Source organism: Scylla paramamosain, chromosome 34, assembly GCF_035594125.1.
Source record: "Scylla paramamosain isolate STU-SP2022 chromosome 34, ASM3559412v1, whole genome shotgun sequence".
NCBI classification, from domain to species: Eukaryota; Metazoa; Arthropoda; class Malacostraca; order Decapoda; family Portunidae; genus Scylla; species Scylla paramamosain.
In genome coordinates, this window is record NC_087184.1 from 9,442,720 (window position 1) to 9,467,719 (window position 25,000).

General features: G+C 39.0%; 1 protein-coding gene and 1 long non-coding RNA gene across 6 annotated transcripts in view; one reads left to right on the plus strand and one right to left on the minus strand.

Moving 5' to 3' along the window:
- LOC135090125 (hemicentin-1-like) overlaps positions 1 to 25,000 on the minus strand; it is a 303,061-nt gene that overhangs the window by 256,841 nt on the left and 21,220 nt on the right. For both annotated transcript variants that reach the window (XM_063986500.1, XM_063986501.1), the window contains exon 2: positions 15,418 to 17,359. In XM_063986500.1, the coding sequence (XP_063842570.1) occupies positions 15,418 to 15,508 (91 nt within the window). In that variant the 5' untranslated portion in view covers positions 15,509 to 17,359. The remainder of the gene's footprint in view (positions 1 to 15,417; positions 17,360 to 25,000) is intronic.
- LOC135090126 (uncharacterized) overlaps positions 1 to 25,000 on the plus strand; it is a 204,360-nt gene that overhangs the window by 57,280 nt on the left and 122,080 nt on the right. For all 4 annotated transcript variants that reach the window (XR_010261774.1, XR_010261775.1, XR_010261776.1 and 1 more), the window contains exon 3: positions 21,783 to 21,881. This is a non-coding gene — a long non-coding RNA (uncharacterized LOC135090126). The remainder of the gene's footprint in view (positions 1 to 21,782; positions 21,882 to 25,000) is intronic.

Sequence of the window (25,000 nt, forward strand, 5' to 3'; positions counted from 1 at the left end):
GAAACCATAAAAACTTCCACTTCTATCTAATAAAAAAAATATACGCCTTTAAACCATATTAGCTTCCTTTAGAGACTGTTAAACGCACTACTAGAAATAAGACTACAAACCTTTGAAAATATACACTTGAAAGCCATAATGACATCCACTGCAAACCACTGAAAGTATTACCAGGAATAAGACACTGAAAAGTTTGAAAATGTACACCTGGAAACCATAACAGCATCCACCACTATCCGTTAAAAGTAGTATTGGAAACAGACTCCCAAACATATCAACACAAACTCAGTCTCTACAAGTTCCCTCTTCCCTGTGAATAACAAACTCTGCTCTTGACGCTTCTGTTACTCCTCATCCAGCTGGCGAGAGTGATGTATAGACGTTTCATATAAAAAAAAGGAATACTACCCCGCTTTTTCCCTGGAGAAGACTTAAAGGGAAGGAGTGAGAGGAGTGAAAACCCACACCTCTGTAATCTTAGCCCTGTACTGTGAAGAATGTATGGCGTTTCCTCTGGGTTAGGTCTCTTTAAGGGAGATCAGAGGTGGTGTAGAGATAGATTGACTTCAAGGGGAGAGCATCGTGTGTGTGTGTGTGTGTGTGTGTGTGTGTGTGTGTGTGTGTGTGTATAGCAGTGTTACCTCCTATCGCAATGGTGCAGGTGTGGTGGTGCTGTGGTGTTTAGGAGGCAATGCAGGTGTGTGCAGGTGTGTGGCGGAAATGAGAGGAGCTTACACTCACCTGAACTCATCTTTACCTGCGGCACCAGCGTGAAGGGAGCGAAAGTGGGGTGAAAAATTATGAGAAGACTGCGATTTATGATGTGAGGAGTGATGGATATGTGTGTGTGTGTGTGTGTGTGTGTGTGTGTGTGTGTGTGTGTGTGAGATTAATGCGCTGTAAACTCGCTGTTCACTACGGAGTTTAATACGTTCGGGAAAATCATTTGCATTTGCTGGTTGGATGGGTTTGCACGTGGCCCGAGGGACTGTGATCGCATTACCTGCCCAACGCACCTGCCTGGCGGAAACACCTGGCCACCTTCAATGTCCAGATAACTGATGGATTTTTTTCTTTTTTCTTTTTCATGCAAGAGTGGCATTGGGCGAGGGGAACGAAAAAAAAAAAAAGTCCACTGAAATGCCAGTCCAAAAAAAAAAAAGGTGAAAACTATTAAAAAAAAATCGCAGGAAAAAAAATGGGCGATTAATTTGCAGTATTAGTTGTCAAGGAGGTATTGGGGACTATGGAAGTAACCTTACCTAACTCATTTCCAGGCACTGACTTAATTTCTTGGCAAAATATGACGCTTTTTCAAGTCACGATCAACACAATGAAGGGATTTCTGTTGACAGTGAACTGAATACATTTAAACCTTACCCAACCTGACCCCTCAGATGAAGACGCTAGTGTTATTTCAGTGTTATTCCTAGTTTCAGTGGTAGTTTTGTGGTAGTGATGGTGGAACTAATAATAGTAGTAATAATAGTAATAATAGTAGTAATAATAGTTGTAATAATAATAATGATAATAATAATAATAATAATAATAATAATAATGATAATAGTAAGAATAATAATCACTGGCAATTAATGTTTTAGGTGATTTCTTTTATTTTATTTATCTTTTTTTTCGAGATAATGAAAATCACTCTGGAATACACCTGGTCTAATTAAAAGCTGTCTTTACTTGTTCTAGCGAATATAATTAGCGCTTGGGGCCCGTTGGTCTTATAATTAATTCCTACGTGACGAATTTTCACAGTCCACTGCAATAATAATAATAATAATGATAATAATAATAATCATCATAATCATAATCATAATATTAATAATAATAATGATAATAATAATAATAATAATAATAATAATAATAGTAATGGCAACAGTACATTATTATTATTATTATTATTATTATTATTATTATTATTATTATTATTATTATTATTATTATTATTATTATCATTATTATTATCATTGTTGTGATTGTTGTTGATGATGATGTTGTTGCTACGCAATATCAACTTGTGAAATCTTGACAAATGGGAAGACAGAATGAGAGACACATTAATTTTAAAAGATACACAGTTCTAAATAAAGGAAATTTGAAATGGAGGAATATGATCACTGAATTATATGCACATTAAAGAAAAGAAACATGAATGAAACGATGAGTAAATACAAAAAAAAAGTCTTCTCTTGTGATAGACATAGTTGGTAATAGGTGAGGAAGGATGGAGGAGAGATTAGTATAAAAGAAAAAAAAGTATGAAAAAAAGAAGTTTTGTGATTGATTAGAAGAAGGAAGCGAATTTGTGACAGACCACTACAATAGTAATGATGATGATAATAGTAATGATAATAATAATTAGGTGGGGAGAAGCCTTTGCCTTTACTACCCGACATTTTCCACTTTAGATTAAATGGTAACTCGATCAGAAGAACCCTCCCAAAGGTTATAGTGTGTTGTTGTTTGTCCTCCTCCTCCTCCTCCTCCTCCTCCTCCTCCTCCTCCTCCTCCTCCTCCTCCTCCTCCTCCTCCTCCTCCTCCTCCTCCTCCTCTCAAGTAGGTGTGTTAGATTTCAGAGGTTTCATTATACGCCTTCCTCGTCATTCTATTTTTGTTAGGAGAGAATCATCTTCCCGCACAGCTGAGCCACGTGCCCCGCGCCGCCCACTACATTCCCCTCCGCCCACCTGATTGAGTGTTTTCTTTTGTTTTTAATTAGTGTTCTGTTCTTTATTTTGTTTCGGTTGTTCATTTCAGTCAGTCTTTGTGTGGGTGTCTTATTTATTTTTCTTTTTTTATTTGTTATTTATTTCAGTAAGTCTTTGTAAGTATGATAGTACACGTATGATTATTTTTGTCTCTGCTGCTGTTGCTACTACTACTACTACTACTACTACTACTACTACTACTACTACTACTACTGTTGTTGTTGCTGCTGCTGTAAGTTTAAAATATCGTTCAGAAAGATACCACTGACAGCAGAAAGTGACGGAAAAGCTCAAACGTTTGAATACTTTTAGCATTTTCCCTCTCAAATCTTGGGGTTACTGTTTAAGAATGCCTCAGCCTTTTAGCAGCAGTCGCAGGGATAAACACAAAAGATCTGCAGACTTGCCAGTCATCGTTATCTGCGGTCCTGGTGTCAATATTCGTTAAGGTAGAAAAGAAAGGTTAGATTACAAAAGATGGTTTAGATGCAAGTGACCTAAATGTAGGCTTTGTGTTTTGTTTATTTTACACTTCGTATCTGTAGTGTTGTGAATACGAGTATATTTTTATTATTATTTAGTAGAATTATTATTTTATTGTTTTTTTTTATTTAGTAATAGTGCCTCTGAGTGGTAAAAAGGCAATATAAGTGTTATTTTGGTAGCTAGTTCATCAGCAAAACCCTTGATGGAGTTAATGTTCAATATAACACTCTTTTTGTTATCCAGGTCATTAGGAAAACCCTTGATGCAGTTAATGTACTTATGTTTATTCAAGAGGGAGATTTTCTGTTCAAAAAGGAAGGTTTTCTGTTCAAGAGAGAGAGAGGTTTCAAGACACCTATCCTCAAACATTTGATTATTGTTTTTGACTCACTCAAATGGGCCTTTTTTACCCTTGACCGGGGACGATTGAGTACATAAATTCAGTAACAAACGACATGTAGTTTTAAAATGGAATGTGGCAAAATAACGGAGGCGCCGCTACTCACAGAAAACGTAAAAAGGCAGGCAAGACTCATCTCCATCATTTTCTGATCTCTATTTTCCACGCGAACGAGCAGCAGAATAAGTAATACCAGCGGCTCGCTTTGTCTTTCCCGCCAACATTATCGCTAAGCGACTTAATGGAAGCGAATTATTCTTGAGAGAGAGAGAGAGAGAGAGAGAGAGAGAGAGAGAGAGAGAGAGAGAGAGAGAGAGAGAGAGAGGAATCATTTTCTTCTTTACTTGCTGAAGGAAAGGTAAGAAAATAGATGAAAAGGTAAATAAAATAAACAAAAAGATGATGAGGGAAAAAAAGTAGAAGACGAGAGAGAGAGAGAGAGAGAGAGAGAGAGAGAGAGAGAGAGAGAGAGAGAGAGAGAGAGAGAGAGAGAGAGAGAGAGAGAGAGAGAGAGAGAGAGAGAATCTGCATTGCTTGCTTTAGATGAAAAAAAAAAACGTAAAAACACATAATCAAAAGTGTGAAAGAAAAAGGTCAGAAAAGAATATACAAACGAGAGAGAGAGAGAGAGAGAGAGAGAGAGAGAGAGAGAGAGAGAGAGAGAGAGAGAGAGAGAGAGAGAGAGAGAGAGAAAAAATATCACGCAAACTTTCCTTTATGAGATCAGATCCCTTGCAAGCAAAGTGGGAAGAGAAAAAATAAAGAACAGAAAAGTGAGAGATTCAGAGGAAAAGAGAAAAGAATAAAGGATAAGAGGGAAGAAAAGACATGACAAAGTGAGGAAAAATTAAGAACCTGGAGAAAAAACTGCAAATACGAGTAAATTACAACAGATGAAAGACAAAACAAGGAAAAAGTGTGTAAGGATAGAGAGAGAGAGAGAGAGAGAGAGAGAGAGAGAGAGAGAGAGAGAGAGAGAGAGAGAGAGAGAGAGAGGGTTTAAGAAGTACATTAAAATAACATACAAGAGAGAAAGATTATTCTCAGGAAGAGGAGGAAAAAGAGGAAGAAGTAAAAAGAGAAAGATAAAATAAAGAAAAGGAACAAGTAGAAGAGGAAGACGAAGAGAAAGAACTAAGAACAAAAACAAAACAAAAAACAGGAAGAAAAAGAGATAAAAGAAAAGACAAAGAACATTTAAGAGAGATAAAGAAACAAATACGGAAACAAAAACAAAGCCAAGAACGAGAATAGCAAACCAAGAAAAGGAACACGAAGAAAGAGAGAAACAGCAGAAAAAGGAAGAAAAGAACGAAGAATAGAAAAAAAAGAGAAAAGAGGAAACTGTCATTTAATGTTAACCAATGAACCAGCATGTGGAAGAAGAGGAGGAAGAGGAAGACACTGGATTTTCACTTGAGCTTTGAAATACCATATAAGCCCCGAAAGGTCTCATCTGGAAACCTAACAGAGGCTCTAGGCTGGTTGACGCTTCCAGAGAGAGAGAGAGAGAGAGAGAGAGAGAGGGGGAGGGAAAAGGTGGGAATAGGAATGGAGAAAGAGGAGGAGGACAACAAGAGTGACAGAGGGAGGGAATGGAGGGAAGGGAAGGAATGGAGTGGAAATTCAGTTGTGTGTTTGCCTTGTCCTTCATGGCGGCGCCCTCGCAGGTGAAAGTGTGTGTGTGTGTGTGTGTGTGTGTGTGAGGACAAGATGGGAGTGGTATTGTCTGCCCGGCGGTAAAAGCAATGAGAGAGAGAGAGAGAGAGAGAGAGAGAGAGAGAGAGAGAGAGAGAGAGAGAGAGAGAGAGAGAGAGAGAGAGAGAGAGAGAGAGAATTTCCCAAAGTGGTGGAAGGTGATAGAGATAAAGCAAGAGCGTGAAAGAGACTGAAATGCCAAAAGAGATGCTTAAGGCTATTAGAGAGAGAGAGAGAGAGAGAGAGAGAGAGAGAGAGAGAGAGAGAGAGAGAGAGAGGGAGAGAGAGAGGGGGGATCGTTTGACAAAGAACTTTTCTATATACAACACTAATGCAAGAATAATTGGTTCCCTTGTGATCAGAGAGAGAGAGAGAGAGAGAGAGAGAGAGAGAGAGAGAGAGAGAGAGAGAGAGAGAGAGAGAGAGAGAGAGAGATGAAGTTACTTGCTCACTCACTCATACAAAGACACGTTTACAAACACCCAAACTGGTATACATAATTGCACTCAGAAAAACAGACCCAATTTATTTTCTTTCATTCAATTCAAAGACAATATTGATGTGTTTGCCTTCCTCCCTCTTACCCTTTCATCATTCCTGTTCTCTCCTTCTCCCATCGTTTATCAAATTGTCTTAATATTCCCTAGACGTATTCATGCTCTCGTTTCCTCTACTTTCCTTCCCTCTTCATCTCCTTCCTTCCATGTCTATTTTTGTTCACTTCCCTCCTTTCTCTTCTCATTATCACATCGTCTTCCTGCTCCTCTGTTTCTACTTAAAAGCATCTCGCCATCTACGTCTTTCTTCATTTTCTTCCTCCTTTACTTTTCCTTCCATCAACCCCTATATTTTCTCTCCTCCTCCTCCTCCTCCTCCTCCTCCTCCTCCTCCTCCTCCTCCTCCTCCTCCTCCAGTTTTAATATAAATTGTATTAACTTTCAGATAGGCGTATAGAGTTCACCGTAGGGTGAATAGTAGAACTTCCTTTCATCCTTTCCTATGAAAATTCCATGTCAGTTTTTCCATACTGCATGGTACTTTTCCCAACTATTTCCATGCCAGCGCAAGCTGGAGGGAGTGGTGGGTGGGGAGGAGCCTTCTGCTATGCTGTCCTGTCTCTTCCATGTAGCTAGTTAGAAGTAGTTACCAAACAGCCTTGCAAGGACCAAAAGGTCTGTTGCAGTTTGGCTTTCCTTTGTATTCCTTTGTATTCCTCCTCTTCCTCCTCCTCCTCCTCCTCCTCCTTTGCATGGTCATCATCCATTTCCCTTCCTTGTTGTCTTCCTCTACTTTCCTTTCATTGTCTTCGCCCTTCTCTTTACCTTCCTTTCTTCCTGCTCCTTTTCTTCTTTTCTTACGATTCCTCTCCATACTTTCTTCGTCTTTTTCGTTTTCATTGTTCTCATTTTCCTTTTCCTTATCCTCCTCCTTTATATTTTTCACCACGTTCTCTTCTTTATCTTATTTTTTCTTGTTCTGTTGTTGTTGTTGTTGTTGTTGTTGTTGTTGTTGTTGTTGTTGTTCTTCTTCTTCTTCTTCTTGTTTCACCCTTCTCGTCCTCAACCTATTCCTTTTCCTTTTATTCTCCTCCTCCTCCTCCTCCTCCTCCTCCTCCTCCTCCTCCTCCTCCTCCTCCTCCATGAACACCTTCAGTATAAGTTCTCGTATAGTTTACCAAGTTAACACTGCCAAGCGCCTGCCAGCATTGCCTTCATTCTGAGACAACTCCTGCTCCCTTTGATCTCTCTCTCTCTCTCTCTCTCTCTCTCTCTCTCTCTCTCTCTCTCTCTCTCTCTCTCTCTCTCTCTCTCTCTCTCTCTCTCTCTCTCTCTCTCTCTCTCTCTCTCTCTCTCTCTCTCTCTCTCTCTCTCTCTCTCTCTCTCTCTTGTTGAGACATTCTGACAAGTTATGTAATTCTGGATGTATATTAATTCAATGTGTACCAATTCTATCTTTATTCTTTCCTTTCTTGGTTCCTTTCTTCGTTTTTTGCTTTTTTCCTTTGTCTTTTTTACTCCTTTTTCTTTCCTTCCTCCCTTATCTTTATTCCTTCTTTTCTTCCTTTCTTGGTTCCTTTCTTCGTTTTTTGCTTTTCCTTTTTGTCTTTCTTGCTTCCTTTCTTTCCTTCCTTCTTATCTTTATTCCTTCCTTTTTTCCATTATTTGTTCCTTTCTTCGGTCTTTCCTTCTTTCCTCTCTTCCTTTCTTTCCTTCCTTCTTACCTTCCTTTCTTCCTTTCTTTGTTCCTTTCTTAGTTCTTACCCTTTTTCCTTTCTGCCTTCCTTTCTTTCCTTCCATCTCTCCTTCCATCTTTTTTTCTTTATCTAAACTTCCTTGATCTTTTTTTTCTCGTTTTTCATTTACTTTCTTCCCTCCCTTAATCTTCCAATCTTTCCCTTTTTCCCTTTTTTTTCTTTTGTTTCTATCTTCGTTTTTCTTTTTCTCCCTCTCTTCGCTGCTTTCTTGCTTTTATTTGCCACCGTATTTTTTTCTTTTCTTATTTCCTTCCTTCCTTCAAAACTGCTTCCATTATTTCCTTCCTTCCTTCCTTCCTTCCTTCCTTCCTTCCTTCCTTCCTTTCTTCCTTTCTTCCTTCCTTGTTTCTTGTAACTCATTTCTACCATACACTTCTCTTAATGAGGCTCTTGCCAATCCGCCTAATCCTACTTCCTTCTTATCAAGTTCCTTCCTCTTCCTCCTCATCCGCATCCTTACCTCCTCTTCCTCAACCAATTCCTCTTCGTACTCGTAATATTTTTCCTCCTCCTCCTCCTCCTCCTTCTACTTCCTCTCTTGCACCATAATTTTTCCCATCATATTTCGAAGTTGAGTCGTTTTATTTCAACTTTTTCCTCATTTTCTTGCTCCCTCACGTGTCCCTTCCATCGACGCCACTAATGAGAGAGAGAGAGAGAGAGAGAGAGAGAGAGAGAGAGAGAGAGAGAGAGAGAGAGAGAGAGAGAGAGAGAGAGAGAGAGAGAGAGGCTTAGAGGGACCAGGCGCTTTGCTAGACAGGGAGGGTTGGTAACAAGAGGCACAATAAAGGTTGGGAAGGAGGCGAGGAGGAGGCGGCGATGACTGGGCCAGGAATGCGAGGCTGGTGACACAAGAGAACACTGAACTGCACCAATTACTCGCCAGACTCTTGAAAGCAAATGGACGAGTGTTGAATTCTTGCCTTGAACTCTGACTCTTTTCTCTCTCTCTCTCTCTCTCTCTCTCTCTCTCTCTCTCTCTCTCTCTCTCTCTCTCTCTCTCTCTCTCTCTCTCTCTCTCTCTCTCTCTCTCTCTCTCTCGTTCTCGTTCTCTCCATCGTTGTTGTCTTTAGTTTATTACATTCCTTGTTTCTCTCTCTCTCTCTCTCTCTCTCTCTCTCTCTCTCTCTCTCTCTCTCTCTCTCTCTCTCTCTCTCTCTCTCTCTCTCTCTCTCTCTCTCTCAAGGAGTTCATTTGCTGGTTTATTTGTTCGTTTTAATTTTCTTATTTGTGCTTTCTTTTTTTTTTGGGCGGGTGTTGAATTTAATGTGCAATTTTTTTCTTATTTCTTTTTTTATCATTTAATTTCCTTGTAGGGATGTAATTGATTGGTTCCTCTTGTTTTGTTACTCACTCGCTCCCTCCCTCCCTTCAATATCTCTCTCTCTCTCTCTCTCTCTCTCTCTCTCTCTCTCTCTCTCTCTCTCTCTCTCTCTCTCTCTCTCTCTCTCTCTCTCTCTCTCTCTCTCTCTCTCTCTCTCTCTCTCTCTCTCTCTCTCTCTCTCTCTCTCTCTCCGAAAAAAAAAACTCGCTAATTAAGTCAACTGTATCTGGCGCGGCAGGAAGAGACATATAAAGGGGGAGGCAGAGGGGGGGCGGTGGAAGGAGGCAGAGGAGTGGGGGGATGGGTGGAAGGGGACAAGAGGTGGGAGTGGGAGAGGGTAATTTTTTGCCCTGAGCGAGAAGGCACAGGTAGGTGGGGTGTGGGGGAGAAGGTACAGGTAGGTAGGGCGGGGGGAGAGGAGGAACAGGTAGGTGGGGTTGGGGGGTACGGGGGGAACCAGGTGAGAAGACGAGAAAGAAAGTCACCTGGAGAGAATTGTGGAAGTGACACCGTGACTTTTAATTACGAAGCAGAGACTGGAAGGAAGTAAGCTTGAGGGAGGAGGAGGAGGAAGAGGAGGAGGAGGAGGAGAAAGAAGAGGAGGAGGAACTAGTGGTTGAGGAAATACGAGGAGGGTAAAGATGAGGAAGAAAAAATAAAGTTGGAGAGGAGAGGGAAGAGGAGGATGAAAGACGAAGAAGGTAAGAATGAGAATAGAAAAATAAGACTTTGGGAAGGAAGAGGAGGAGGAGGAGGAAAGACAAGGAGGGTAAGGAAGGGAAAAAAGGAAAATAGTTTAAGGAAGGAGGAGGAAGAGGAGGACGATGAGGAAAAATGAAGATGATAAAGGAGGGATAAGAAGGTAAAAAAAGGACAAAAGTATAAAAAAAGTGAAAGAGGGGGAGGAGGAGGAGGAGGAGGAGGAAGGGAAGTTCGACAAAAAAATGTAGGAGGAGGAAGAGGAGATAAAAATTATTAAGAAAAAGGGTGAGGAAAAGAAATAGCAAATGGAAAATAAGAATAGATTTTGGAGGAGGAAACGAAAGAAGAAAAGAAAGAAAAAACTGAGAAAGAGGAGGAGAAGGTGGAGATGGAGGTGATGGTGGTGGTGGAGGAGGAAAAGCAGATTGTAAGGAAGAGAGAGATAGTGGAACATCTCCAAGTGAAGTAAAGAAGAAAATAAAGTAAAAAAGGAGAAGAGAAAAAAGTAAAAAGTAAAAAAAAGCAAGAAATGGAGGTAAAAATAAAAAATAAAAGTGAAGAAAAGGACTTAGTATAGGAACCAGTCTCTCTCTCTCTCTCTCTCTCTCTCTCTCTCTCTCTCTCTCTCTCTCTCTCTCTCTCTCTCTCTCTCTCTCTCTCTCTCTCTCTCTCTCTCTCTCTCTCTCTCTCTCTCTCTCCACGTCCATCCCACCTCTCTTCCTCTATTGCAACTTGACCCTCTCTCTCTCTCTCTCTCTCTCTCTCTCTCTCTCTCTCTCTCTCTCTCTCTCTCTCTCTCTCTCTCTCTCTCTCTCTCTCTCTCTCTCTCTCTCTCTCTCTCTCTCTCTCTCTCTCTCTCTCTCTCTCTCTCTCTCCTGCTGGTAAGGATGGAGTGTGTTTACAACCTGGGCACAGGAACGCTCTTCTGCCCACGATTGCCTCTCAGGGCTTCGAGTGCTTGCAGGAAGGCGGCGGCTGGCCCTTGAAGACCGCGGCAGGGGGAAGGCAGAGAGGGAGGCAGGAAGGGGCATGGAAGGGCTGGGAGGAGGAACAGGCTGGAAGGGAGACTGAGAGGGGCTGACTGGGCCTTAGAAGGAGGGAGATGAAGAGCAGGGTGTGAGGAGAGTTGTGGAAGGTAAGAGCTGACACTGTTTGTAGACTTAGCATGTGTGTTTTGTGGCCTGTTGACCTGTTTACTGAAAGAGAGGGAGGGAGGGAGAGAGAGAGAGAGAGAGAGAGAGAGAATGTGAGTAGGACACCGATGGAGATAAATGAAGGAAGTAAAGAAAGTAGGAAGGAAAGAAAGAAGGAAGGATATACAGACAGGAAGACAGACGGACAGACAGAGACAAAGAAATAGACAGGCAAACGGGGAGACGGACAGACATATAGAGAGAGAAATAAAAAGACAGTGACATACAGACAAAGACAGACAGAAACAAAGAGAATAATAGACAACAGAAACTGACAAAAAAAGAGAAACAAAAGTGGACTAACACAGATTGACAAAAAAATGACGATGAAAATGAAACAGGCAAGAGAGAGAGAGAGAGAGAGAGAGAGAGAGAGAGAGAGAGAGAGAGAGAGAGAGAGAGAGAGAGAGAGAGAGAGAATTGGTTAAGGGGTATCGTTTAGTCTACCGGAGACTGAGCAATATACTCTCTCTCTCTCTCTCTCTCTCTCTCTCTCTCTCTCTCTCTCTCTCTCTCTCTCTCTCTCTCTCTCTCTCTCTCTTGACAGTATTACAACGGGACAGTTACTATACATCTCTCTTCTTCCCATTTATTCCCATCACCTCTTCCCATTACTCCGCTGTACTCCACCATTACTTTCTCTCTCTCTCTCTCTCTCTCTCTCTCTCTCTCTCTCTCTCTCTCTCTCTCTCTCTCTCTCTCTCTCTCTCTCTCTCTCTTTCCCTCCCTAGCTCATTTTCCCATCTCCTGATACTTTTATTGCATTCCTTCTCACTTTTAACTCTCTCTCTCTCTCTCTCTCTCTCTCTCTCTCTCTCTCTCTCTCTCTCTCTCTCTCTCTCTCTCTCTCTCTCTCTCTCTCTCTCTCTCTCTCTCTCTCTCTCTCTCTCTCTCTCTCTCTCTCTCTCTCACACACACACACACACACACACACACACACACACACACACACACACATCGCATATTCACGACATTTGTTACCCGTGTTATCTCCAATTTCCATACCCTATTGTTTCTCTCTCTCTCTCTCTCTCTCTCTCTCTCTCTCTCTCTCTCTCTCTCTCTCTCTCTCTCTCTCTCTCTCTCTCTATCTCTCTCTGCAGCTAAACAATGAGTAATACCGCCAATACCTTATTATTTTGCTTGCGCTGGAATAGCGCAGTGTTTTGTTAATGTTCCCATGAAAGGCTATTTTAAAATAATAATAGAAATGCTCAGGGAAAAGAGACGTGGTGTTGTAGATTGATGGTGGTGGTGGTGGTGGTAGTGGTAGTAAAGTAAATAATAATAGTGGTAGTGATAAATATGATGAATTTTTTTTATTTATTTATTTTGTTGTTCTCTTATAGTAATAGTGTAAGTAATGATAATAATAATAATAATAATAATAATAATAATAATAATAATAATATAATCCCAATTGTAAATGAAAATTAAACTTTAACAACAGCTTTTTGTTTTTTTACCAATAAAAGTAATACAACTCTTGAAAATAAAAACAAAGGAAGTCATCCTCCTTTTTCAACAGGATACGAGAATGAATAAAGTCTTGAAAAAAAATCGAAAAAATAAATAAATACACGGCAACAAATGTAAGAGAAATCACAACGTATCTCAGGAAAAAGTAACAGAAATTAAGAGTAGAAGCGTTCAGGAAAAAAAAAAGTAAACAAAAAAAAAGGAAAAAACTAAAAAGTATTAATAAAAGTAAATAATAATGACTTAAATCTTCCTATTGTGCTGCATCTAATTATCCTACGATGTCCTATCCTACTTAATTTTGTGTTTAATGATGTGCAGCCTTTCTTTCCTAGCAGCGGCCCTTGTTGGTGACGAGCGAGGCACACACAGGCGGAGGGTCGTGATGTGTTGGTGTCTGCATCCTGTGTGTCGCTTCTTTTTTGTTTATTTTTTTGCATTTATTTATTTATCTATTTTATTTATTTATTTTTGTCAAGGTGTTGTGTTTCAATCCTACTTTTTTTTGTGGTTTTATTTGCTGGGTTTTTTTTTTCTTTTTGTGTGTGTTCTGGGACAGTGTGTTTGGATTTTTCTTTTTTTCTGTTTTTGTTTGTTTATTTCGCTTTAGAGAGATTGCGTTTAGATTTTATTTATTTAGTTTTTACCACCACCACCACCACCACCACCACTACCACTACCACTAAATTAGAGTAATAGTAATAATAATGATTAGTAATTTGACTAAGAGTATGAATGATGTGTGTATGGGTGTGTGGTGCTTTGTCCGGGCAAACACGTGGGGGACTGCCGGCCTGGTATATAGATTGATAGGTTATTATTTATTACTGTTATTAGTCCTTGCCCTTGCCTTGGTTACACCCCATTTTGGGTGAGACGGCCTTTGTGTGTTGTGTGTGTGTGTGTGTGTGTGTGTGTGTGTGTGTGTGTGTGTGTTATTATTGTTATTATTATTGTTGTTGCTGTTGTTATTATTATTATTATTATTATTATTATTATTATTATTATTATTATTATTATTATTATTTTGTTTTTTTTTATTTTTACCGCTATTGTTACTATTGTTAGTAGTAGTAGTAGTAGTAGTAGTAGCTGTTGTAGTAATAGCAGTAATATTAATAGTAGTACTTAATATTGTTGTTGTTCTATCAATGTTATTACAAATCCACCATAAAATAAAACTATACAAATACTCACAAATAACACCGGTCGGGGAACATATTTGCTATTCCTGGCATCAGTCCGCTGGTCTAGTATCATACTTTGAACAAATTCCAGAAATCGCCTTAGTTTCCCACAGACGAAACACGACAGAGTACGATATTTTAGTAACTCGGTAAAGAGAAGGACTGCGTACGGTACGTTCTTTCCTTAACGAGCAGGACATTCGTGTACAGCACTTAGTTCACGTATTGAGTATCGAGTATCATCTCTATCAACAAACATTTATATAATCGCCTTTCGTGGCTATAGACCCCAACAGTTTGATTTTTTTTAGTATATTCCGCGCAATGTCTTTCTGGTGTCATGTTTGTTCTATTTTTCCCATTTATTCTGATGCTGCTTGCCTTTTCATCGGTTCAGGAATCACGTTGTACTGGGGATCTGCATTGCCTATGAGTGTGTGTGTGCTTCCTTGAAAATCTGTTGAATCCGCGTCGTGTTTCGTGGCGCTACTCGTGTTTTCTTCGTAACTTGAGCTGTTCGAGGGTCTTAAGAACGCGGGTGCCTTACAGATCTAAATTGAACCTTGCTGCTTTGAATTTTTGCTGTTTTTTTTTTTTTCTGATGGCGAAAATAGATATCTGTCTCTCTCTCTCTCTCTCTCTCTCTCTCTCTCTCTCTCTCTCTCTCTCTCTCTCTCTCTCTCTCTCTCTCTCTCTCTCTCTCTCTCTCTCTCTCTCTCTCTCTCTCTCTCTCTCTCTCTCTCTCTCTCTCTCTCTCTCTCTCTCTCTCTCTCTCTCTCTCTCTCATGCCACTAGTAAAGAAATACAGCATCTTTAATGTCGCGTCGTATCTTCAATATTTTACCGAACTAACTATTTCCTGACCAAATGAGTTTTTTTCCCCGCTTTAGTCTTGTATTAAAGAAATATATTGAAACGCGGTGCGCCTCTAACATCTTCCAATATTCCAGCGATAAAAATCCAGTCCGTTTTAGTTCCTTTGAATATAGATGACTTTTTTTTAAAGCTTATAATACCAGTAGTAGGATTCGGCTGTATTTATTTATTTTATTTTTTTCTCTTCTATATCGTTGTCCCTTCATTTTCCTTTCACGCGCGAGATGAAAAGATAAAAATGGGAAAATGTTGCGGTACAGGATGTATAAATTTGACCCTGGAGACTTGCTTCCTTTCCCGTGACAGCTCAGTACACGCTCCCTGTTCCCCTCAGCTTGAAAAAGAAAATGAGAAAGTGAGTGAGTTTGCTGATCATTTTTTTTTTTTTTTTTTCTTCGCCCTGAATTACGGAGGGAAAAATTTAGATACAGTTCAGGTTCCGAGGGAGGGAAATTCTTTAAAGGTGTGTGTGTGTGTGTGTGTGTGTGTGTGTGTGTGTGTGTGTCTTTGTTTTTGTATTAGAGCGCAAATTCTCCAACTATGTACAGTAGTTTACGCGAGTTGCTCACCACCCCACCACCACCACCACCACCACCACCACCACCACTACCACCAACACCAGTTACGATCTCCGCCACGACCCCTGTGCAATTTTCCAGGTCGTCCGGTGGTACAGGTATTAGCGGTTCACAAGTGCGGGAGTTGATCAAGGTGATTACGTTCGGGCAGGTGTGAATGTAACGGAAGGGGTCACCTTGTTCCTGCCTAATTGATGTCATTCCCGTGTGTGTGTGTGTGTGTGTGTGTGTGTGTGTTTTGCTTATCTGTCTTAACATGATTTTTTTCCACATTTAATCAGCAGTACAGATTACATTCCGCTTCCTTCTCCTCCACTTTCACCTCCACCACCTCCTCCTCCTCCTCCTCCTCCTCCTCCTCCTCCTCCTCCTCCTCCTCCTCCTCCTCCTCCTCCTCCTCCTCTTCTGCCTTCTCTTTCTCTTTCTATTCCTTTTCATTTTTGTTTTCCTCCTCCTCCTCCTCCTCATCATCATCATCATCATCATCATCATCACATTCACCACATTCACCACAAGTACTCACCTGGCTCGGGACTTCCCACGGCACATCTGGTCAGCATCACCATCACCACCACCACCATCACCATCACTTGACCTCGCGCAGGCTCTCCCATGGTGCTCCCTCCTCTCGCTCTCCCTCCTGTAGAGTGTGAGAGGGCTATTCGTGAGCCCAGCGGACCTCCTCTTCTCTTCCTCAGGAGGTTAAGAAGTGGCGGTGGGAGTCGGTTCAATAAATTAGGTTCTTTTTTCGCAGGGAGCAAAAACACCTCTCGTTTTCTTCGATCTTGTTTGTTTTCTTCGATCTTGTTTGGTCTCCCCTTACGGTTCACAGGGTCCGTTTTCTTTTTTCAGCTTTCTTTTTTGAGGGTTGGATACGTGTGTGTGTGTGTATGTGTGGATGGGTGAATGTATGGTTCTTTTGTTATTTATAGTTTAGCGTGTGACAGGATTGGCTTATTGTAGTATGTATTTTTAGTATCGTTTATTTTTTTTCTTCGCTTTTATTTCTGTGGCACCGATTTTTTTTTTTTTATTTATTCTTACATCTGTTAGTCAATTTTTGGTCCAACTGTTTCACTTTAGTTATAAATGTTTGGCTTAACTGCGTTCTCTTGTATTGTTTGACTTTTTTCACTTTTTCTCTCTTCTCTAGTTACCATTTTATTTCACCTCCATTTTCAGCCTTATATTTTTTTCCCTGTTTTCCCTTTGTTTTATCTTTTACCTTGAATTTCATTAGGTTTGCACAGCCGTTTGTTTCTTTATTTTTTTGTTTTTTTGGTCACACGCAAAACACATGGCGGTATTTCTGTCTGTGTGTGTTTGTCTGTCTGTCTGGATGTTTGATAGTGATTTCGTAATTCTGTTTTGTCTATGTCGTTGTGCACGTTAGTTTTTTTAGTCTCTCTCTCTCTCTCTCTCTCTCTCTCTCTCTCTCTCTCTCTCTCTCTCTCTCTCTCTCTCTCTCTCTCTCTCTCTCTCTCTCTCTCTCTCTCTCTCTCTCTCTCTCTCTCTCTCTCTCTCACCGGATCTCCATTCTTATTTAATTATTTTTTTCCCCCCAGCAGCAAAATTTCCGTGTAAAAAAAAACTGATAAAGTCGGAAAGAAAAAAAGCCGATATTCTCCTCGCTGCCTTGAATAAATATGTGGATAAAATTTATGGCTGATAATCAACAACGTACAATATTTCCTCTAATTCCGGTATATTCTTTTTGCATATTTCATGAAACTTCGTGAGCCTTTTTATTTTATTTTTTTCACTGCCCGCCTTTCTCCTTTTTCTTAGTTTCTTTTTATTTTTTTTCGCTCAATTGTTAGTTTTTTTTTGTACTGGAATTTGTTTGGCTATTTGTTTACTGATTTATTAATTCGTTTATGCAAAGTAGATAAGCAAACAGGCAGGTATAAACGCGCGCGCGCGCGCGCGCGCACGCACACACACACACACACACACACACACACACACACACACACACACACACACACACACACACACACACACACACACACACACACACACACACACACACACACACACACACACACACACACACACACACACACACACACACACACGTTAGAAATGAAGCAAGTGAATTTCTCTCTCTCTCTCTCTCTCTCTCTCTCTCTCTCTCTCTCTCTCTCTCTCTCTCTCTCTCTCTCTCTCTCTCTCTCTCTCTCTCTCTCTCTCTCTCTCTCTCTCTCAGTTAAGTTTCCGTGTATCAGTCCAAGTCTTTTCAGTCTTTTTAAACTTTTCCACGTCTCCTTATTTAATTATCTTTTTCCTTTTTTTTTCTTCTCAAACAGTTTAACACATTTCACTATCGTTCTTCATTGCATTCTTGTCTTTTTTTATTTGCTTTGTTACATATTTTCTCTTTATTTTGTGTTTCGTAAATATTTTTCTTCACTAATTCAAATGTTTACTGCGGTTTATTTTTCCTCGTCCTCTTCCACCACAATCTGTAAAGAGAAAGAAAAAAAAAAGCGAACGAAAGAGAAGGAGCGATTGATTAGTAACATAACACTATCACCATCATTACTATCACCGTGGACATCATCATAACTTAACCTCAAAATAAAAAAGGAAAAGAAAAATTGTGGTGCATGATAACTTTGGTGGAAACGTTGAAGCAGAAAGAGTGGAGTTTTTTTCTTTTTTGTCATTATTTTCGTCACGTGCAGCCGAGGAGTGACAAGGAAATGTTATAAAGGAAGGAGAGAGAGAGAGAGAGAGAGAGAGAGAGAGAGAGAGAGAGAGAGAGAGAGAGAGAGAGAGAGAGAGAATGGTTTGACTAATTTATGTGGTGGTCGGAGAGTGCTTTTGAGAGAGAGAGAGAGAGAGAGAGAGAGAGAGAGAGAGAGAGAGAGAGAGAGAGAGAGAGAGAGAGCACGGGATAACGTTATCTGGAGTGTAGAAAATTAATTGTTTATGAGATTTTGATATTTCTCTCTCTCTCTCTCTCTCTCTCTCTCTCTCTCTCTCTCTCTCTCTCTCTCTCTCTCTCTCTCTCTCTCTCTCTCTCTCTCTCTCACTCGTGTGCGTGTGTGCGTGCGTGTGTGTGTGTCTGTGTGTGTGTGAGCGAGCTTTTTATTGCTGTTTTCTAATTTATTATTCCATCTTATCTTTATTTATTGCTTTGTTGCTTTTGCTTTTGTATCCTTTCGTCTCTCTCTCTCTCTCTCTCTCTCTCTCTCTCTCTCTCTCTCTCTCTCTCTCTCTCTCTCTCTCTCTCTCTCTCTCTCTCTCTCTCTCTCTCTCTCTGACGCAAGCAATGCATTATTAAGAGGAAAAATATAGCTCTCTTATGTCCACGTAATTGCCTTCATGTTAATAAAATATAATTGTGCCTAAATAACATAATCCACAGTTATTTTTTTGCTTGGGAGAGAAAGGGAGAGGATTTAGTACTTTTCAAACCCGTGCGTGTGTGTGTGTGTGTGTGTGTGTGTGTGTGTGTGTGTGTGTGTGTGTGTGTTACTGTAGCTGTCATTTTAATGTATTTTTATCAGTCGCTCTGAGTTTTGTGTGCTAGTTCATAGAAGTATTAATAACAACAGTAGTAACCATAGGAGCATAAACAGCAACAGCAACAAAACAAGAACAACAATAACAACAACAAATATTCACCACACTACACCATTGGCACCACCAGCAACACCACAACTTTAATAAAAATCAACAACAATTAACATAATCACCACCACCACCACCAAGAACAACAACAACAATAACAACAAGAGCATCACATACTAACAATAGCACCACCACCACCACCACCACCACCACCACTACTACAGGCAGACCAAAAATTAATCCCTCCCCCTTCACCGCCTCATCTGTTATTTACTGTGCCATCCGTCGCAGGAAATTACGAGATTAGCAGAAGGAACTCGTGTTTATTTCTTGGCCATAAATCATATTTTATTCTGATGCTCTGCTCCCTAAGGTTTCTTGTCTTTATTTATTTATTTGTTTTTATTTATTTATTTTTATTTATTTATTTATTTTTATTTATTTATTTATTTTTTTTTTTTGCTGTTTTTTGCTGTTCTTATTTTTGTTTCATGTGCAGTTACTTTTTTCCTTCATTGTTTGTTTTGAAAGAATTAAGTTAAATTGCTTTGTGTATTAAAGTGAGCGTGATTGAAAAATTATTCCCTTGTTTGTCATCTATAACAAGTCACACGAGAGAGAGAGAGAGAGAGAGAGAGAGAGAGAGAGAGAGAGAGAGAGAGAGAGAGAGAGAGAGAGAGAGAGACAGACAGCTACCCAGACAGAAAGATGGATATACGCAAGCAGACATGAGCAAACTTTCAAATTTCAAATTGTATTTTTCCACTGAGCGGAGGCTTTTACATTAAAATATCATAATATTATAGTAAAAAATCAAACTTGAATAAAATAAGTAACGTATATTAAAACACCTGAACATATGGTATAAACACTAAAACCACCTTAAATTATAGTACAATAATTAAATCAAACGATAAACATCAATCAGGAAAATATGTGAGGCCATGCAGGTCTCCAAAAATGTGGATGATGAGGCAAACAGAAGGAAAGAAACACATCGACAGAATAGATTAGCAGATACACACACACACACACAGCGAGACAGATACCGAAATGTTAAAAAAAAAAAAAAAATCGAGACGGAAATAACTAAAACTCTATGGTTCTCGAGTGTCGCGTTTCATTACCTTAAGTCTTCAATAATCTGGTAATGGGAGACTGTTATCAGATTATCACCTTCAGGGAATGTAGAGCCTTGATGCATTAAACATTACATTAGCAAACGGTGAGGTATCTTAGTCGTCAAAACGCTTAGCTTCTAAATCTTGAATGAGTCGGGCGAAAGGGAATGTGATGTTTCTTTTTTAAAGATCCATTTACTGAGTCACGATCAGTTTCGACCTCCATTTCCGTACCCTTTCCACTTAAGACTGTCCTTGAAGAAACAAAACCACTGTATTACAAATTTTCAACTGATATAAAGAATATTTCATAGAAGGAGATTTGGAACGTTTTGATTCTTTCCTTGCATTTTTAGTGTCCTTAAGAAGACGGAAACACTTTTAATGTAAATCTTGAGTTGATATAAAGAATGAGGAGTGTTTCATACGAGGACGTTTACCCAACAGCTTCCGACTCCGGTCCTTGCCTCTCCAGTGTCTAAAGAAAATAAAACGCTTAGCTTGTAAATCTTGCGTTGACAAAGAAAGAGGACTGTCTCGTTATAAAAGGCTTACTCCGCTGCACTTTGTCTCAGCTTCCAGTTCTGTCTTCGTCTTAGCTTGCCATCGATAAGGAAAACCGTTCAACTAGTAAATGTAATGAATCGAAGGAAGGAGGAGTGTCTGAGTTTCGTTCGAGGACGTAACGCGTTTTGCCTCCACTTTCAGCTCCCTATCTTTCACCTTCCAGGATGTCGCCAATAAGAAAAAGCCTGCTTAAAACACAACAAGGCGAAATGCAGAAGTAGACCAGGTTTATGTTCATCAGAGAATGTTCAAATTATAAAGCATTCCTCAACATTCTATTCTGTATCCAAGCCTTTTTAGCTTATCATGGATAAAAAGAAAATTGTCCACCATGTAATGTAATTAATCCAAAGAAAAAGAGGATCCTGACATTTCATTCGAGAACGTTCATTTTTATAAGCTTTGTCTTTAATTCGAAATTCGTACCCTTTCCCTTTTACTTGCCATTGGTAAGAAAAAAAAAAAAAAAGAAAAGTGCGTTATCTTTTATTTATGTAAGCTCAGTCTCATGCTCTTTATTGTGGCCTCCATCACCATACCCTTGTCCTTTCAACTCGTCATTGATAAAAAAAAAAAAAAAGACTCGCAATGAATTAAAACAAAAGGGACTGTTTTACGCGTTATTCGAGGAAGCTCCCTTGTACTCTTTACCTTGGCTTCCAACTCCGTATCCGTGGCCTTTCAGCCTGTCGTTATTAATAAGAAGAACTCCTCACTCCATTATATCAAGCTCTTTCACTCCCAAAAATCGCCTTATGACATTCCCGGAAACTGCGTACCACACAATTCATCATGTTATTGACAGTCCTTCCAACCTCTCGGCTCCTCCTAATATGCCGACAGATAACCCGAGTACCCCTTTGTATGCCAAGGCTTCTTCGGAGCTCATTAAAGTGGTCGCGTGCAAATTTAGATTATGAAAGACGTACAGAAAAGTGATCGATATATATATATATATATATATATATATATATATATATATATATATATATATATATATATATATATATATATATATATATATATATATATATATATATATATATATATATATATATATATATATATATATATCTATCGTGCAGGTCGTTTAATTATAGCTTTGAGAAATAACCAGCAGTTACACAAATGAGACTGTGTTATCACGATACACAAAGGAGACAATAAGCGTTATTATGAGGCAATCAGGCTTTAAAATATATCCTTCCATCATCCGAATACACAACGTATACTCTTGTTATTCATAAAAAACATAAGGACAGAGTAACGTAAAAGAAAGACGAGGAAGGTAGTAATCCTACATGTGGCAGTTCCTGTACAAAACATGCCTATCTATACCCACCCATCATCAACATACATAGATTTTTCTCTTTCTCTCTTCATTTAGAGCTCTCCATTTACTCGGCATAAACGACTTGACTACTGAAACGAAACCAGTAAAGAAACATATAGCCACTTTCTTGGTATCCTTTTTTTCCTCTAATTTCATTAAGCTTGAACCTGTCACTGCGTGCTCTTTCCAGATTATTAACCAAAAAAATCTTATCATCCTGTTATATCCCTTTTACACACAGTTGCCTGCACCCCAGAAGTTAACCCAGCTTAACTCTATCTTCCTCAGGCTCTCCTCTCGACGGAAAAACAAGTCATTGGCTTATACAACTTGCACTTCTCCCAAGTCACATCCTGCAACCACTGCGCCAGGAGAGGATTGGAAGTGGTGAGTACAGTTATGTGTGTGAATTAAATATTTGTTGTGATGAGATAATTTAGTCATACTGCAATATTAATTTTGACATGATAGCAAGTATATTATGCATGAAGGGCTGATTTGGTTTGAGAGAGAGAGAGAGAGAGAGAGAGAGAGAGAGAGAGAGAGAGAGAGAGAGAGAGAGAGAGAGAATTAGTATACCACAAAACGGCTTAATAATTTTACCTGTGATAACTTTCATGGTATTATATACGTATTTTCTTTTGTATCTTTATAACTTAATGATGGTTGTCAAAAATGTATGACCAGTGACAGCTTCCCGATCATTCTTTCCATTATATATATATATATATATATATATATATATATATATATATATATATATATATATATATATATATATATATATATATATATATATATATATATATATATATATATATATATATATATATTCTGGTTTCATTATTTTCTCATCAATATGCCACTGTTGAAAACTTGGAATTCATTTTTTTCCTTGATCTCTCCAATAATTGATGATGGCAAAAATTATCGAGAAAATGGCCATTACTTTTCTAATTGCCACAAATGCCATTAGCTGTTGTAATTAACCTCATGGCGCCTCGTCAGTTGTTGGTGCAAAGTGACTAATTGTATTAATTATTTGAGTTGATCCTCTCAAATGTACGTGGTGTGTGTGTGTGTGTGTGTGTGTGTGTGTGTGTGTGTGTGTGTGTGTGTGTGTGTGTGTGTGTGTGTGTGTGCGTGCCTATAGGTGGAGGAGAGAGAGAGAGAGAGAGAGAGAGAGAGAGAGAGAGAGAGAGAGAGAGAGAGAGAGAGAGAGAGAGAGAGAGAGAGAGACGATCAAAAGCTATAGAGACAGAAAGAAAAGAGATAGCGAGAGAAAACATGAAGACAGAAGACGACAGATGTGGAATTAAAGAGACAAATGCAGAGAGAGAGAGAGAGAGAGAGAGAGAGAGAGAGAGAGAGAGAGAGAGAGAGAGAGAGAGAGAGAGAGAGAGAGAGAGAGAGAGAGAGGGGGGGGGGGATAGAAACACTTCGCAACAAACAGACCAATATTGACTGTCTACAAATGAAGCAGCTCAACACAGTAGCAAGACTCAGATGAGAAATTACTGGCTGATTCACCGTGCCTCCACCAACTAAAGGGTGTGGAATTAATATCTCATCACCTGCCTCGTTACTGCCATTAGCTCACTTCTGAAAGGCGCCCATAAATCACCTGTTACATTGATCATATAGGTGAACTGGCCTGTGTGTTTATTGTTGTTGTTGTTATTGTTGTTGTTCTTGTTGTTGTTGTCGTTATTATTATTATATTATTATTATTATTATTATTATTATTATTATTATTATTACTTTCATTATTACTATTGTTATTACTATTATTGTTGTTGTTAGTATACAGTAGTAGTAGCAGTATTCGTCGTCGTGTTATTTATGCAATATTATTATTGTTTTTGTTATGGTTGTCGCGTTTCATCATCACCGCCACCACCACCGCCTCCGCCATAATTATCAAAGCAGCTCCCTGGCCCGCCTGTACACTTAATACAACTTCCTCGCCAGCAAGCAGACGCGGACCAATACTCGTGTTGTGTGTCTCCACTGCCAATAATTCACCAACACTCCAGTGAAATCTTTTTTGGAAAGCTGTATTAATTCCTGATAATATTTCAGCGTGCAGCATTAGTCGTTAACGTAATGCTGAGTAGAATAAACAGATAAATAAATGTGGATGAGTAATAGATAAATGCTGTATTAATCATTATAAGAAGCAAATGATAAATGATTGAATTAGTAAATGAATATATGAATCTTCATTAAACTAATTAACAAATAGATGAATAACATATAGTAGGTGGATGAGTGAATAAATTAATGTATAGAAATAATAAATGGAACAGTGTGAAAAAAATGTTTAAAAAATCAATATTTGCTTCCTTTATTTTAGCGGAAAATATAGAACGAATATGATTTTCATCGAATAAATAAATAAAGGTAAACAAATAACTAAGTAAATAGATTAGTAAATAAGTAAATAAATTAATAAGATTAGTAAATAAGTAAATAAATTAATAATATAAGTAAGGTCATATAAAATAATCCAAAATATTTAGTGAGGAATTCCGGCATTTAGCTTTTATATATATATATATATATATATATATATATATATATATATATATATATATATATATATATATATATATATATATATATATATATATTTTTTTTTTTTTTTTTTTTTTTTTTTTGCTGAAAATGTAATAAAACGAATAATAAATATTGCAGCCGTCACGCCCTTGATAGCTGGGGTGGCCTGGGTGTGGGCGTAGGATGGACTTTATCTTTTCAAACTGACGTGCAGGTTAGACACACACACACACACACACACACACACACACACACACACACACACACACACACACACACACACACACACACACACACACACACACACACACACACACATACATACACACACACACACACACACACACACACACACACACACACACACACACACACACACACACACACACACACACACACACACACACACACACACACACACACAGAGAGAGAGAGAGAGAGAGAATTTACATTTACACTCCTTTCTTATTCCATTTCAATATTTTTTTCCAGTTTTTTCAATTCCTTCTCTTTTTCAGTTTGCTTTACCTCGATAATATAGACGACTTGATTTAAAAAAGAAAAAAAAAGGGAAAAGAAAGAAACTCATCCATTAGTTCATTCGCTCTCAGTCCGTGAAAGAAAAAAAAAATAACTCATATTCAGGAGCTCAGCACTTAGTTGTCCAAAAGATTAGAGTTATTTGCGCGACTGTGATGAAGAAAGACGAGAGACTGCGAGAGTATTGCTGGCTTGACTAGAGAAAAACACTTCCGTTATTACTGGTGGTGGTGGTGGTGGTATTGTTGCTGTTAGTGGTGGTAGTGGTGGTTGTGTTTTAGGTAGTAGCTTTAGTAGTGGTTCTGGTGGTGGTGATGGTGATATTAATGGTTGTGGTGGTGGTGCTATTAGTGGTGATGGTCGTGTGGTGGTGATAACGTTGTTTATGTTGACTGTGTTCGACTTGG